Here is a 14,254-nt window from a genome sequence, read left to right on the forward strand (position 1 = left end):
ATATATATATATATATATATATATATATATATATTGCTCCACCTTTGAGATTCTGCTTGTTGGTGTAATTGTTGCTTCAGCTGCTTCCACAGATCTAATGGTTCACAAAGGAGTACTTTGAGGGGCCGGTGCAGGGCTGCTTGGTGAACTGCAGCACAGTAAAGGAGTCTTGGTTTAGGAAATTCAGACATTGTAATTAAATAGTAAGATTTTTAGTTGGGGGCTGCTGTGTTTTAGAGGAGTGCGACTTTAGTATCTAAAACCCATCCTAAACTTATCCTGAAATTTGGGAACTTTTGTCTGAAGACTTACGTGCTAAATATTTCCTGCCAACACTTGGCAGGCAATCCCAGTGAGGTCTTGTACTTTAGGAAGATGTCTGCTATTAACCTTATTAGTCAAAAGAGAGAAAGATAGTAACTAAAATCTGACCTTCATCTAACCAAACAACTTTCAGGGTAAGTAATTTGAGGCCCTTAATGAATCTCTTCAAATTAAAATTTTAATGCTTTTCACTTAATGAGCATTTTATTAGGACCAAATTCAAAATCCTGTTCTCTGATTGCTCACAGAAAGAAATAGTGACCGAATCACACTGCAAGTAGGTGATTCTCCTGATCTGTAATTTTCTTAAGTGGATAAGTTTTAACTATGGTTAATGTATTAACTTTTTTCTTTATTTGGAATGCCTTAAGCTGACATTCAGTATTTCTTAAGAATGACTTTTCAGATATTGTTATGATTAGTGACAAGCCTGGGGTTTGGAATGAGAATTTAGTGTATTTCTTTTAAATCTCTTGATGCTTCACCTAGTGAGTTTTCTTCTTGTCTTCCTGTTTACTTCGTGGTCTTTTTGTTCCAGTGCCAAAGTGGTCCCCTCACCCACCCTTCTTACTTGCTTATGTAGCTGTTTTCTTTCACCCTAAAAAACACTCTTCCCCTCATACATGGGTGCGCACATGTGCGCAAGCGTAGACACACACACACGGTTAAGTGTACACTGCCGGGGAGGCTAAGGAACAAGAATAGCTTTCAGCAGCCTCTGAGATAATGGGGTTATTGAGTATAACATCTTTTGGAATAGGCTGTGTACAGAATTGTGAATGTCACAGGAAATAAGCCTTCAAGCAGTAATCACTGTCGATAGCAAAGTTAGGGTTAGGAAGGGATGTGAGGTCTCATCCAGCCAAAATCTCCCCAACTTCCTTTGCCCACTCACCTGTTTGGGCTAAAATCTTTGCTGCATTGCTGTAGTTCACTTAACAAAATGGATACCAATGAGAGATAAGCAGTTTCATGCCCAGGCACTTCAACTGAAGGATGCAACTTAGTCTCGTGAAAAGTAAATGTGGACTAAATTGATTAATGATAGAAGCAGAGCCATTGGGCTGTTGACTCTTGAATAGCAGGGAGTACATGAACATAACCTTCTGTTTTGCAGTTGTCTGCTCTGAGGTGGCAGGTAGGCTCAGATTATCTCCACTGAGTTAGAATTTATCAATCATGACCTTTTTTTTTCTGTTAATCAGACCCTGCTGATCTCCCATTAGAGAAAATGAAAAGCATTATGCAGATTAAAATGAAGCACCAAAATGAAGCTGGTATAATATTGTTTACCCAATGACTGGGAGCATTACATATCATTGTAATGGTCGCTGTTCCCTAATCTCTGAAGACTACAGCTAGAATTGAAAAACCAAACACTGAATCCCATGTGGTTAATCATCTGTTTTACCTTAGTTTGGTTTATGCTGCAAAATGAAGTTTTTCAATAGGTCATAGCTGGACTTGGTGAACTGCAGTACAGTAAAGAAGTCTTAGTTTAGGAGATTCAGACATTCATAATTAAATATTAAGATTTTTAGCTGGGGGCTGCTGTGTTTTAGATGAGTGTGACTTTAGCACTAAACCCCCTCCTAAACTTATCCTGAAATTTTCTTAGAATCTTTTTCTACATTTGCCCTATTTTTTTTTTAGTTGTGATAAAAATACACATAACATAAAATTTACCATTTTAACTTTTTTTTTTTTTTTTTAATTGAGATAGTCTTGCTTTGTCACCCAGGCTGGAGTGCAGTGGTGCAATCTCAGCTCACTGCAAGCTCCGCCGCCCGGGTTCACGCCATTCTCCTGCCTCAGCCTTCTGAATAGCTGGGACTACAGGTGCCCGCCACCACGCCAGGCTAATTTTTTGTATTTTTAGTAGAGATGGGGTTTCACCGTGTTAGCCAGGATAGTCTCGATCTCCTGACCTCGTAATCTGCCTGCCTCAGTCTCCCAAAATGCTGGGATTACAGGCGTGAGCCACCGTACCCGGCTCATTTTAACCATTTTTAAGTGTACAGTTTAGTGGTAAGTACATTCACATTGTTGCACAACCATCACCAACATCCATCTCCAGGGCCACTTCTTTTTCTTCAACTGAAACTCTGTACCCATTAAATACAAACTCCCTATTCCCTCTTTCTCCCAGCCTCTGGCTATTATCATTCTGTTTTCTGTTTCTATGAATTTGACTATTTTAGGAACTTTATATAAGAGGAATTACAAAATATTTGTCCTTTGTGACTGGATTATTTTGCCTAATATAATATTCTCAAGGTTCGTCCATGTTGTAGCATGTAGCAGAATTTCCTTTTTAAAGATGAATAATATTGCATTGTATGAATATACCACATTTTGTTTCTCTATGTTCGTGTCAGCGGACACTTGGGTTGCTTCCACCTTCTAGCTATTGTGACTAATGCTAGTGTGAACATGAGTGTATGTAAATCTCTTTGAGACTCTGCTTTCATTTCTTTTGGGTATGTACCCAGAAGTGTTATTGCTGAATCATATGGTAATTCTCTGTATAACATTTTGAGTAACTGCCACTCAAAGTGGCTGCACCATGTTACTTTCCAGTTTCTTCACATTCTTCCCAACACTTGTTTTCTGTTTCTGTTTTTGTTGTTTGCTCCACCTCTCTCCTGTTTTCCGTTTTTTGGTTACTAGTCATCCCAGCGGGTGTGAAGTGGTATCGCATAGTGGTTTTAATTTCATTTTTTTAATAACTAGTGATGTTGAGCATCTTTTTATATGCTTATTGGCCATTTGTATATCTTCTTTGGAGAAATGTCTATTGAAGTCTTCTGCTCGTTTTTTAATGGAGTTTTTTGGTGTTTTGTTGTTGAGTTTTAGGAGTTCTTTATATATTCTAGATATTAATTCATTATCAGATATATGATGTGCAGATATTTTCTCCCATTCCATGGATTGCCTTTCATTTCATTGATGGTGTCCTTTGATGCACAAGTTTTTAATTTTGATGAAATTTAACTTAGCTATTTTTTCGCTTGTTGCTTATGTTTTTGTTATCACATCCAAGAAATCATTGCCAAATCCAATGTCATCAGGTTTTCTCCCATGTTTTCTTCTAAGAGTTTTATGTTGTTTTAGCCCTTACATTTAGGTCCTTGATCCTTTTTTGTTTTTTGAGGTAGGGTCTTGCTACATTGCCCAGGCTAATCTTGAACTCCTGGGCTCAATTGATCCTCCTGCCTCAGCCTCCCTAGTAGCGAGGACTACGGGTATATACCACTACACCCAGCTTCCTTTGATCCATTTTGAGTGAATTTTTATATATGATATAAAGTAAGCATCCAACTTCATTTTTGGGCACATGGATATCCAGTTTCCCTAATGCCCGCTGCTTTTTTTTTTTTTTTTTTGACAGTTTTGTTCTTGTTGCCCAGGCTGGAGTGCAATGGTGCAGTCTCAGCTCACTGCAACCTCTACCTCTTGGGTTTAAGCGATTCTCCTGCCTCAGTCTCTCGAGTAGCCAGGATTATTGGTGCCCGCCACCACACCCGCCTAATTTTTTTGTATTTTTAGTAGAGACAGGGTTTCACCATGTTGGCCAGGCTGGTCTTGAACTACTGACCCTCAGATATGAGCCTCGGCCTCCCAAAGTGTTGGGATTACAGGCGTGTGCCATCACACCCGGCCCCCACTGCTTTTCTGAGATAACCACAGCTCAGATTTCTTAGCTTGAGTTAGGCTGAATTTGGAACTTAACTGTGGTAAGAGATAGAAATGGAGCCTCTCCCGTTTTTTCCTACGTATTTCCATTCCTTTTTGTTTTTTTAGGTTTGCTCATTCCTCTGCTGTTTAAGAGATAGCATAATGTAGTGGTTAAGAGTAGGGATTCGTGGGGTGGGGAAAGCGGAGCTCAAGCCCCACGCGGGACCGCCTCCCGAGCCATCTGAGCAGAGGGTGGGGTGCAGGCGGAATGGCCCTCGTGCCCTATGAGGAGACCACGGAATTTGGGTTGCAGAAATTCCACAAGCCTCTTGCAACCTTTTCCTTTGCAAACCACACGATCCAGATCCGGCAGGACTGGAGACACTTGGGAGTCGCAGCGGTGGTTTGGGATGTGGCCATCGTTCTTTCCACGTATCTGGAGATGGGAGCTGTGGAGCTCAGGGACAGCTCTGCCGTGGAGCTGGGTGCTGGCACGGGGCTGGTGGGCATAGTGGCTGCCCTGCTGGGTGCTCATGTGACTATCACGGATCGAAAAGTAGCATTAGAATTTCTTAAATCAAACGTTCAAGCCAACTTACCTCCTCAAATCCAACCCAAAACGGTTGTTAAGGAGCTGACCTGGGGACAAAATTTGGGGAGTTTTTCTCCTGGAGAATTTGACCTGATACTTGGAGCTGATATCATATATTTAGAAGAAACATTCACAGATCTTCTTCAAACACTGGAACATCTCTGTAGCAATCACTGTGTGATTCTTTTAGCATGCCGAATTCGCTATGAACGGGATGACACTTCTTAGCAGTGCTGGAGAGGCAATTTACTGTGAGAAAGGTTCACTATGATCCTGAAAAAGATGTACATATTTACGAAGCACAGAAGAGAAACCAGATGGAGGACTTAATAATTGGCTATAATTTATAAGAATGTTGTCACTGAGTGTGTCACTTAACGTTTTAGACTGCAAATCTAACCATATTTAATGAAATGTCTTACTGTACAAAAAGTCTAAACCAAGGGTTCTCAGGGGAGAAAGCACATGTGCAGTTTTAAAACAGAGCAGTGCTTTGTCCCATTGCTGTGATTTTTAGCCAGACTTTACTCAGTCTGAAATCCAATTAACATTAAAGGATTAAGTGTGAGATTTTGATTTATGCTATTTCTGTATCCCATACTACTCCCTTTTAATAAACAGTTTCCACTGATGATATGAAGTGCTGGTATAAAGATGTCTTTAAATGAGTAAGCTTTCTTTGGTAAGATTAAATCTTACAAATTATTTTTAAAACCTTCTGATATATACAATGTTTAGCCGAGTTTTCTAATTTTCTGGATGTAAAACAAAAGGTTTAACCTATACATTCCTTGAGCTGTTAGTGCTATTGAAATCTTTTGCCCTGTTTAGATCCTAAACACTTTTAGTTGGGTGAGTAGGATATGAGTTTTTTTGGGTCTCATATCATGCTTTTTGCCTTAATTTCAGGTATATATAAATAAAGGAATTAAGCAAAAATAAAATTTCAGTTACTTTTTAAAAGCACCTGAAATCTGGCCGGGTGCGGTGGCTCATGCCTGTAATCCCACCACTTTGGGAGGCCGAGGCGGGCGGATCACCTGAGGTCAGGAGTTCAAGACCAGCCTGGCCAACATAGTGAAACCCCGTCTCTACTAAAAATACAAAAATTAGCCGGGTGTGGTGTCAGGCACCTATAATCCCAAGAGGCTGAGGCAGGACAATCTCTTGAACCTGGGAGGCAGAGGTTGCAGTGAGCTGAGATTGCACCATTGTACTCCAGCCTGGGGGACAAGAGCGAGACTCCATCTCAAAAAAAAAAAAAAAAAAAAAAAAGACACCTAAAACCTTGAATAGGTTGTCTATTTCAAGTCAAGAGCTGAGGTTTTCCCCTTCTGTTTTACCCTTGCTCAAATGTCTTAATGCAGTTCTTTCCCAGGCTTTCCCTGCTTCCTTAACAATGCATAGGATGACATTAAAAGTTTTAAATTGCGTCCCTGCCTGAGAGGTTAGCTTCCCACATATAAGCTCCTTTTGTATTGTACTTGTAATTGCTCATTCAATGTTAGTATTGCCCCACAGAGTGTAAGCTTCTTGAGGGCCAAGAATGCTTCTGCCTCTTCCATTGTTGCTTCCCCAGTACCTTCTGTATATTTCATAACCAAATAATGAAAAAGATATATTCCATTTAAAGGTCATTGACTTTGGGTTAAATGATTGTTATATTATTTTAGGATTATCTATGATACACTTTGATGTCTCACACACACACATGAACTTTTCTTTTTACAATGCAAAAGTTTACACAATAGCTTAAATTTAGACTGCAAGAATATTATAATCTCAATATGGTATTTGGTACTAGAGATAGATTTCTTTTATAAAATCTTAAAAACAGGACGTTCTCTTCCTTTTGAACCTTTATCCCAGAGGTGAAAATATCCAGTATGTTGTTTTCTGCATATATTGAATTAGCAGTTTCACTTTAATAAAGATGGATTAAAAGTTGAAAAAAAAAAAAAGAGTAGGGACTCTAGAGTCAGGTTGTCTGAGTTTGAGTCCTTGCTGTACCATTACTTTGAACAAGTTATTTAACCATTCTTGCCTTGAGTTTTCTCAGCTATAAAGTGAGGATAATAATGGTCCTATGTCATTATTGAGATTATTAAATGACAATATATATAAAGCATGTAGAATAGTGCCTGGCACATATTCAGTGCTATATACATGTTTATTATTATTATCTTTAAAAATTTGTTGTCCTGATTGTGCAAGTCTGGGAATCTTATCAGCCCCTTCCATACCCAACTTTGTTCAGTCCTTTTTCCGTACTCATGTGGGCTTAGTAGGGACCAGAGATACAAAATGATATTTATTTACAAGCTGACATCAGGGGCAATACTGGAACTTAGGCTGTCAGCCTGAGCCTTTGCATCATTGATGGGAAAATAGTTTGGGTGGGAAGAGTTTGTGTTTTCTATCACTTTCAGTCCTTTGAGGAGATGTCTGACCATGCAACCTTGGCTATATCATTGTGGTAAAAGAATGTCTCCAAAATGAATGCACATATACCTGAGAAGCTATTAACCAACATGTTCTTATCTCTGGGTGGCAGGATTATAGGTGGTTTTATAGGTTGGTGCAAAAGTAATGGCAAAACTGCAATTATTTTGCACCAAACTAATAAGTTTTCTTTCTTGTATTTTAATTTATTAAAACATTTAGCTGTGAACTTTTTTTGTAGGTACTCTTTATCAGGTTGAAGAAAGTCCTTTCTGTTCTTAGTTCATTGGGTGTTTTTATCATCAAAGGGTGTTGGATTTTGTCAAATGCTTTTTCTGCTTCTATTGAGACAATTGTGTGGTTTCTATTTCTTATTCTATTTATAAAACGTACTACGTTAATTGATTTTCAGATGTTAAACCTTGCATTCCTGGGATAAATCCTACTTGGTCACGGTGTATAATTTTTATATTTTGCAGGATTCAGTTTGCTAGTACAGGATGAGCATCTCAAATCTGAAAATCTGAAATCTGAAATGCTTTAAAATCGGAAACTTTTTGAGCACCAACATGATGCTTAAGGGAAATGCTCATTGGAACAATTTGTGTTTCGGATTTCTGGATTAGGGATGCTCAACTGGTAAGTATAATGCAAATATCCAAAATTAAAAAAAAAAAAATCTGAAACCTAAAACTCTTCTGGTCCCAAGCATTTTGGATAAGGGATATTCAGCCTATGTTTTATGTCCATATGCAATATCTGCAGACCAAAGAGGTATTGCTATCTCATTTTTTGTTCCTCTGATCCTTCTTTACTGCTTTCTTTTGCATTAAGTGAATATTTTCTAAAAAGCATTTTTATTGCTTTAATTTTTTTTTCACTATTTTTTGAGTTATTTTTCTAGTGCTTGCTCTAGGGCTTACCATACATATCTTAATTTATCAGAATTAGCTTCAGATTTATACTAAATTAATTCCAGTGAAATATAGAAATGTTACTCCTATGCAACTCTAAATAACATACACATACAACACCCACTTCAATAAACTTTATTTGCAGAGGACACTCTTTCCTGAGAAAGTGAGGACTCACTAGAAACAGGACTCTAATTTTGTCCACTTTATCATTTCTGGAGCAAGGACTAGATGATAGTGGGGAAAAAGTCTGTATTTAGATTTTAGATACATACATTTCCTTTGTGGGAGATTTTCTCACATGTAGGTGTCAAACACAGCATTTTAGATCCTGCTCTATTCCTTGGTGAGCTAATAGCCCACAGCTATTTCTTTTCCTGTACTCAAAATGTGAGCAGTCAGTGCTCATTGGCTCTTAAGGTCTGCATATTGAGCTTTATAACAAAGTACAAGTACAAAAGTAACAGGAATAATAGGGGAAGAATTGTTTTGGGGGTATATAATTTTGAAAGGACACAGTACTTTGATAATGTAGTCAAAGAAGGAGTTGTTAGGTGTATTCCTTTATGTCTGGAGTCTTTAGAACTAGAGTCTAGTTCCTTTATGATTTGTAGAAGACATTCTTGTACTGTGCTCTATCTTTTTAAAAATTTATTTTATTGGCCAGGTGTGGTGGCTCATGCCTGTAATCCCAGCACTTTGGAAGGCTGAGGCTGGTGGATCACCTGAGGTCAGGAGTTTGAGACCAGCCTGGCCAACATGATGAAACCCCGTCTCTACTAAAAATATGAAAATTAGCCAAGCATGGTGGTGGGTGCTTGTAATCCCAGCTACTCGGGAGGCTGAGGCAGGAGAATGGCTTGAACCCGGGAGATGGAGGTTGCAGTGAGCCGAGATCGCACCATTGCACTCCAGCCTGGGCAACAAGAGCAAAACTCTATCTCAAACAAAAACAAAAACAAACAACAACAACAGCAAAATATTTTATTGTATTGTATTTTTTGTTTGTTTGTTTTACTTTTAGAGACAAGTCCTCTCTCTGTTGCCCAGGCTGGAGTGCAGTGACATAATCATAGCTCATTGCAGCCTCAAACTCTGGGGCTCAAGTGATCCTCCCGCCTTAGCCTTCCAAGTAGCTGGGACCATAAGCATGTGCCGCTGTGCCTGGCTTGTGCCCTGTCTTTTGTATCTCATTTTCTCCCACTAAGGTAGGGCCTGCTGATGGTGGCCTGTTTTTATTGGCTCAAATGAGGAACTATTTCTAGAATATTGCTCCCAGGAGAAAAGGAGTCAATCTTGAGCTCAGCCCTCTGTCCTGAATCAAGCTACCGGACTATGAAAAAGATCTCTTTAGTGGTTCCAGGTGCATTCTCTGAGAGTATCATTTGAAGCCTTGTAGATATGGGTCCTCACCCTGTGTAAAGTCTCAGATTTTATAAGAACGTGAACAGCCAACCTGAGGAACCTTATAAGAACCTTTGATCATATTTGTGAGTTAGTTGGGAAAGATCTTGTATGTATCTGGTGACCTTACTTTAAATATTGTTTTGGCAAATGATTAAACATTCCTTTTTGTTGGTTAACTACACTGACATTTTCTCTTTCTTATTTTATTTTATTTTTGAGACAGTCTCGCTCTGTTGCCCAGGCTGGAGTGCGGTGACACGATCTTGGCTCACGGCGACCTCTGCCTCCCAGGCTCAAGTGATTCTCGTGCCTCAGCCTCCCAAGTAGCTGAGGTTACAGGGATGCACCACCACACCCGGCTAGTTTTTTGTATTGTTGGTAGAGATGGCGTTTCACTATGTTGGCCAGGCTTGAACTCCTGACCTCAAGTGACCCACCTGCCCTGGCCTTCCAAAGTGCTGGGATTACAGGCGTGAGCCACTGCATCCAGCTCTTCTTTTTCTTTTTTTTTTTGTAGTGACAGGATCTCACTATGTTGCCCGGCCAGGTTGGTCTTGAACTCCTGGGCTCAAGCAGTCCTCCTGCCTCAGCCTCCCAAAGTGCTGGGATTATAGGCCGAAACTTAGTGTTCATCCTCTTTCTTAATGAATTATGCCAAATACTTACTTGAGCCTTTTGGAGGTGGCTGGGAAGGACTGCCTATGTGACTAAGACAGTGATAATGGAGTAGCTGCTTCCTGATGTCTAGCAGTAACTCAGAGTATGGACCTTGAGGTAAATTTAAAGGGCTGTGTTCTGAGCAGACAGTTACAGATGAAATTGCCAAGAACATTGGAAAAGAAATGGATGATTGGCAGTTTGCTCCAGAATATTATAGCTCTTGGTCCCAGGTAGGTAAGTAAATGGCCCCCCGATGGCAGGAGAGCACATTCTCTCCTTTCTCTTTAGGTCCACAGTCTCACTTTATTATTTCTGTAAATATGTATTTAAACAGCAAAGGCCTTGGGTTTGCACTTGTGCCATTAGTAATTGATTGGATCTCCTACCTATAATTTTGTAGTATGATAAATTAACTTTAATTTTTAGTCTTAGCTTTAACTTTTTATGAGTGTCTGAAATGAGCCATCTGACATATGTCCTTTATTCTGCTAAGCTTTTAATTAGCAGGACCTACCATATGCTATTTCCAATTTCTTTAGGTAAGCATCAACATTATGGGAAGAGAGAGATTGAGAGGAGGAGAGTGAATGAGAGGCAGTGTAGAAGAAAGGTATTTCCAGTGGACTCATTCTATAATGGGGTCATAGGGATGAGAAGGGGCTAGAGTCTATATATCAATCCAAACCCTATCATTCCTGGGCGTTTGTTCTTTCCCGGCCAGCTCTCCCGAGGCTCTGGCTCTCTGGAGATGGACTGCTTTGGCTGGCGTAACTATCCCTGATCCTTTAGGGTTGTTCTATTCCCTAATTATTATTAATTCCAAGGTAGGAAAAAAAAAATTGTTTTCACTTAAGAAAAGGTTAATTTTTTTCCCCAAAGGAACTCTTCCTGGGAAATGTAGCCATTGAATTATAAAATACTGGCTACTAATTATAACTTTTATAAGATCTAGCTGCAAAGTGTATAAATAGGCATAGTTTAGGTCCCTAATTCCTTTATCTTTTCCATTCTATATCTAGGGTACTTAAAAAAATAAATTATTTTAAAACCATGTGCAGTTTTTCTTATCCCTTATTTTTCCCTCTCCACATATCTTTCCCAAAAGTTAGAGTAGAGCTCTGGCCATATAACTCAGATATTCAATCACTAAATCCTCATGTTTGGCTGCACATGGTGGTTCACACTTGTAATCCCAGCGCTTTGGGAGGCTGAGGCAAGAGGATCACTTGAGGCCAAGAGTTTAGCCTGGACAACATACAAAAAATAAAAAAAAAATTAGCTGGGCATGGTGGCACATGCCTGTAGTCTTAGCTATTCTGGAGGCTGAGGCAGGAGGATCACTTGGGCCCAGAAGTTCGAGGCTGCAGTGAGTTATGATCACACCACTGTACTCCAGCCTGGGCGGCAGAGTGAGCCTTGTCTCCAAAAAATAAAATAAAATAATAAAAAATAAATTATCAGGTTTATATCAGAATGGCTAAGGTACCAGAGCTCATCTTTTCTATTGGGCCTTGCCCCTGCAGGTTAGTAGTCCCTGGATCACAGAACCTTAAACACCGAAAGAACCTAAGAGGCCATCTATGTCAGTCTCCTTCTCAAAGCATAAATCTCGTTTGTTGGAGATATATTCAGCTTCTGTTTGAATACTTAGAGAAATAGTGCTTAATACTTTAGGTTCCAGACCATTCATTCATTTTTTTTTTTTTTTTTTTTTTTTTGAGAAGGAGTCTTGCTCTGTTACCCAGGCCGGAATGCAGTAGCACGATCTTGGCTCACTGCAACCTCCACCTCCTGAGTTCAGGCAATTCCCCTGCCTCAGCCTCCCTGGGTAGCTGGGATTACAGGCACCTGCCACCATGCCCAGCTAATTTTTTGCATTTTTAGTAGAGACGGGGTTTCACCATGTTGGCCAGGCTGGTCTCAAACTCCTGTCCTCAGGAGATCTGCCCGCCTTGACCTTCCAAAGTGCTGGGATTACAGGCTGAGCCACGGCCCCCAGCCCATTCATTCTTTTAAATGATGAGTATCTCATATGTTGCAGTCTTTCTCTTTATAACCTGAACCTGTTGATTCCATTTCTACCTTTAGTTACAACACTAGAAAATTTACCCTGTCTTCTAAATGTTAACTTCTTCAAAGGAGTAACATGTGTACTACTGCTGAACATTCTTTCTCTCTCAGCTATTCTTCATATGCTATGGTTTCAAAATCTCTGACATACTGTGATTGTCCTTTGGACATATTCTTACTTCTTAATTTATCTCCTAAAATATGGTGTTAGGGTCTGCCTTATACCAAATAAGCATTCAGTGAATGTTTCCTGCATTGAATGACATCTAGAACTGGATCTAGATATGTAGCTCAGATTACAAGGAGACTATTTATACGCATGATATGGACATATTTTATTTGCAGCCTCCAATTGCATTATGTTATTCAGCAGCTGAATCACACTGTTGGTTCATAGCAAACTTGAGTCCCACTAAAACCTTCAAATCTGCTTAAAGTGACCTGCCTTCAAGCTAGTTCTCTCCCGTCCTATACTTGTTCAGTTGATAGCGGTATTTTGTTTTGGTTTGTGTGGTGCTGCTTTTTATTTTATTATTATTATTTTGTTTTGTTTTGTTTCTTGAGATGGAGTCTTGCTCTATTGCCAGGCCAGAGTGCAGTGGCATGATCTCGGCTCAGTGCAACCTCCGCCTCCAAGGTTCAAGCAATCCTCCCGCCTCAGCCTCCCAAGTAGCTGGGACTACATGTGCGTGCCACCACACCCAACTAATTTTTGTATTTTTAGTAGAGATGGGGTTTCACCATGTTGGCCATGATGGTCTTGAACTTCTGACTTCAGGTGATCCGCCCACCTTGGCCTTCCAAAGTGTTGGGATTACAGGCATGAGCCACTGTTCCTGGCCATATTTTATTTTATTTTAATGCTACTTGCTTATTATAAAAAAAAATGTAAGCAGGCTGGGCGTGGTGGCTCACGCCTATAATCCCAAACTTTGGGAGGCTGAAGTGGGCGGATCACGAGGTCAGGAGATAGAGACCGTCCTGGCTAACACGGCGAAACCCCGTCTCTACTAAAAAAAAAAAAAAAGCCAGGCGTGGTGGCGGGCGCCTGTAGTCCCAGCTACTTGGGAGGCTGAGGCAGGAGAATGGCATGAACCCGGGAGGCGGAGCTTGCAGTGAGCCGAGATCGCGCCACTGCACTCGAGCCTGGGCGACAGAGCAAGACTCTGTCTAAAAAAAAAAAAAAAAAGGCAATGCAGAAAAGCACAAAGACCAAAGTAAAATAAAATTATCTAAAATCTCACCCATCAAGATAGCTACTATTGCTATTTTGGTGAATCTCCCCTCTGAACATCTACAGTTCACTTTTTTCTTTTTAAACTAACCTATATGCAACACTTTATTTTTGTTAAATGTATTTTGTTGGTTTCAGCCCATCATTCTAGCTTCTCAGGGTATTTTTCGAATCCTGATTATGTCATTCTATGTATTGGTTATCTTTTGCAGCTTTGTATCATCAGCACATTTAATAAATACGCCTTCTAAATCTTTATCCAGATGCTTTGATCTATTCCTGACTCTGCTACTGATTTGGTGGATAATTTGGGACTAATCTCTCCCCTTTCTGGGCTTTGGCCTGCTGTTATATGAAATGGCCTTGAAGACTGAAAAAATTCCTTAAGAATCAACTGCAAAGCTCTTTGTGAGGAATGAATTTGTAAAGAAATCTGTGGGTGGGGGAATCATCAGGGCTAGACTAGAAAAATAAGACTCTTTTATGGAAAAGTCAGGGATGACAACCTTCATAGGGTGGTTTAAATCTTCCTGTAGCCTCCTACTCTTCCCAAAACCGCAGCAGAGGGATTCACCATTTGGATAATTTAAAAAAATAAAATAAGATTGTAGCAAGCGTTAGTTATTTTGTTGAGAAATTAGACCATAGCAAGTAAAAGGCAGTAAAAAAAGACATTTTTGGAGTGAGAGTAGGTGGGAGAACTTTACTGAGAAAGAAGATGGTCTTCACTGTTTTCTCTTTTAATTAGTAGTAAGCTTGGGGGTTACAATACAGGCTCTTCTGAGTTGGGGTCCTTAGGGAGGGAAAAGTGTGCAACTCACTGCTGCTTGCAAGTTCTCCCCTAAACAAGCCTTGCTAGTGCATGCATTTCTCTGCATTCTTAAAGAAGGTGTGATAATCTGAAACTGAAACTGAGGCAGCATTTTAAGCAGG

General features: G+C 39.9%; 2 protein-coding genes across 5 annotated transcripts in view; both read left to right on the forward strand.

Moving 5' to 3' along the window:
• The window catches only part of ARMH3 (armadillo like helical domain containing 3), a 197,961-nt gene that overhangs the window by 102,956 nt on the left and 80,751 nt on the right, over nucleotides 1–14,254 (forward strand). The gene's annotated exons all lie outside the window — the stretch shown is intronic.
• Nucleotides 4,142–4,972, forward strand: LOC116484596 (protein N-lysine methyltransferase METTL21A-like). The gene has a single exon (XM_032179450.3). It carries the CDS (start codon nucleotides 4,271–4,273, stop codon nucleotides 4,820–4,822), a length of 552 nt encoding a protein of 183 aa, XP_032035341.2. The 5' UTR covers nucleotides 4,142–4,270; the 3' UTR covers nucleotides 4,823–4,972.

Source organism: Hylobates moloch, unplaced genomic scaffold, assembly GCF_009828535.3.
Source record: "Hylobates moloch isolate HMO894 unplaced genomic scaffold, HMol_V3 SCAFFOLD_3, whole genome shotgun sequence".
In the NCBI taxonomy this organism is placed as follows: domain Eukaryota; kingdom Metazoa; phylum Chordata; class Mammalia; order Primates; family Hylobatidae; genus Hylobates; species Hylobates moloch.

Bases quoted from the DNA above. Each gene is read 5' to 3' on its own strand.
- LOC116484596 (XM_032179450.3), top strand. From the start codon at position 4,271: ATGGCCCTCGTGCCCTATGAGGAGACCACGGAATTTGGGTTGCAGAAA.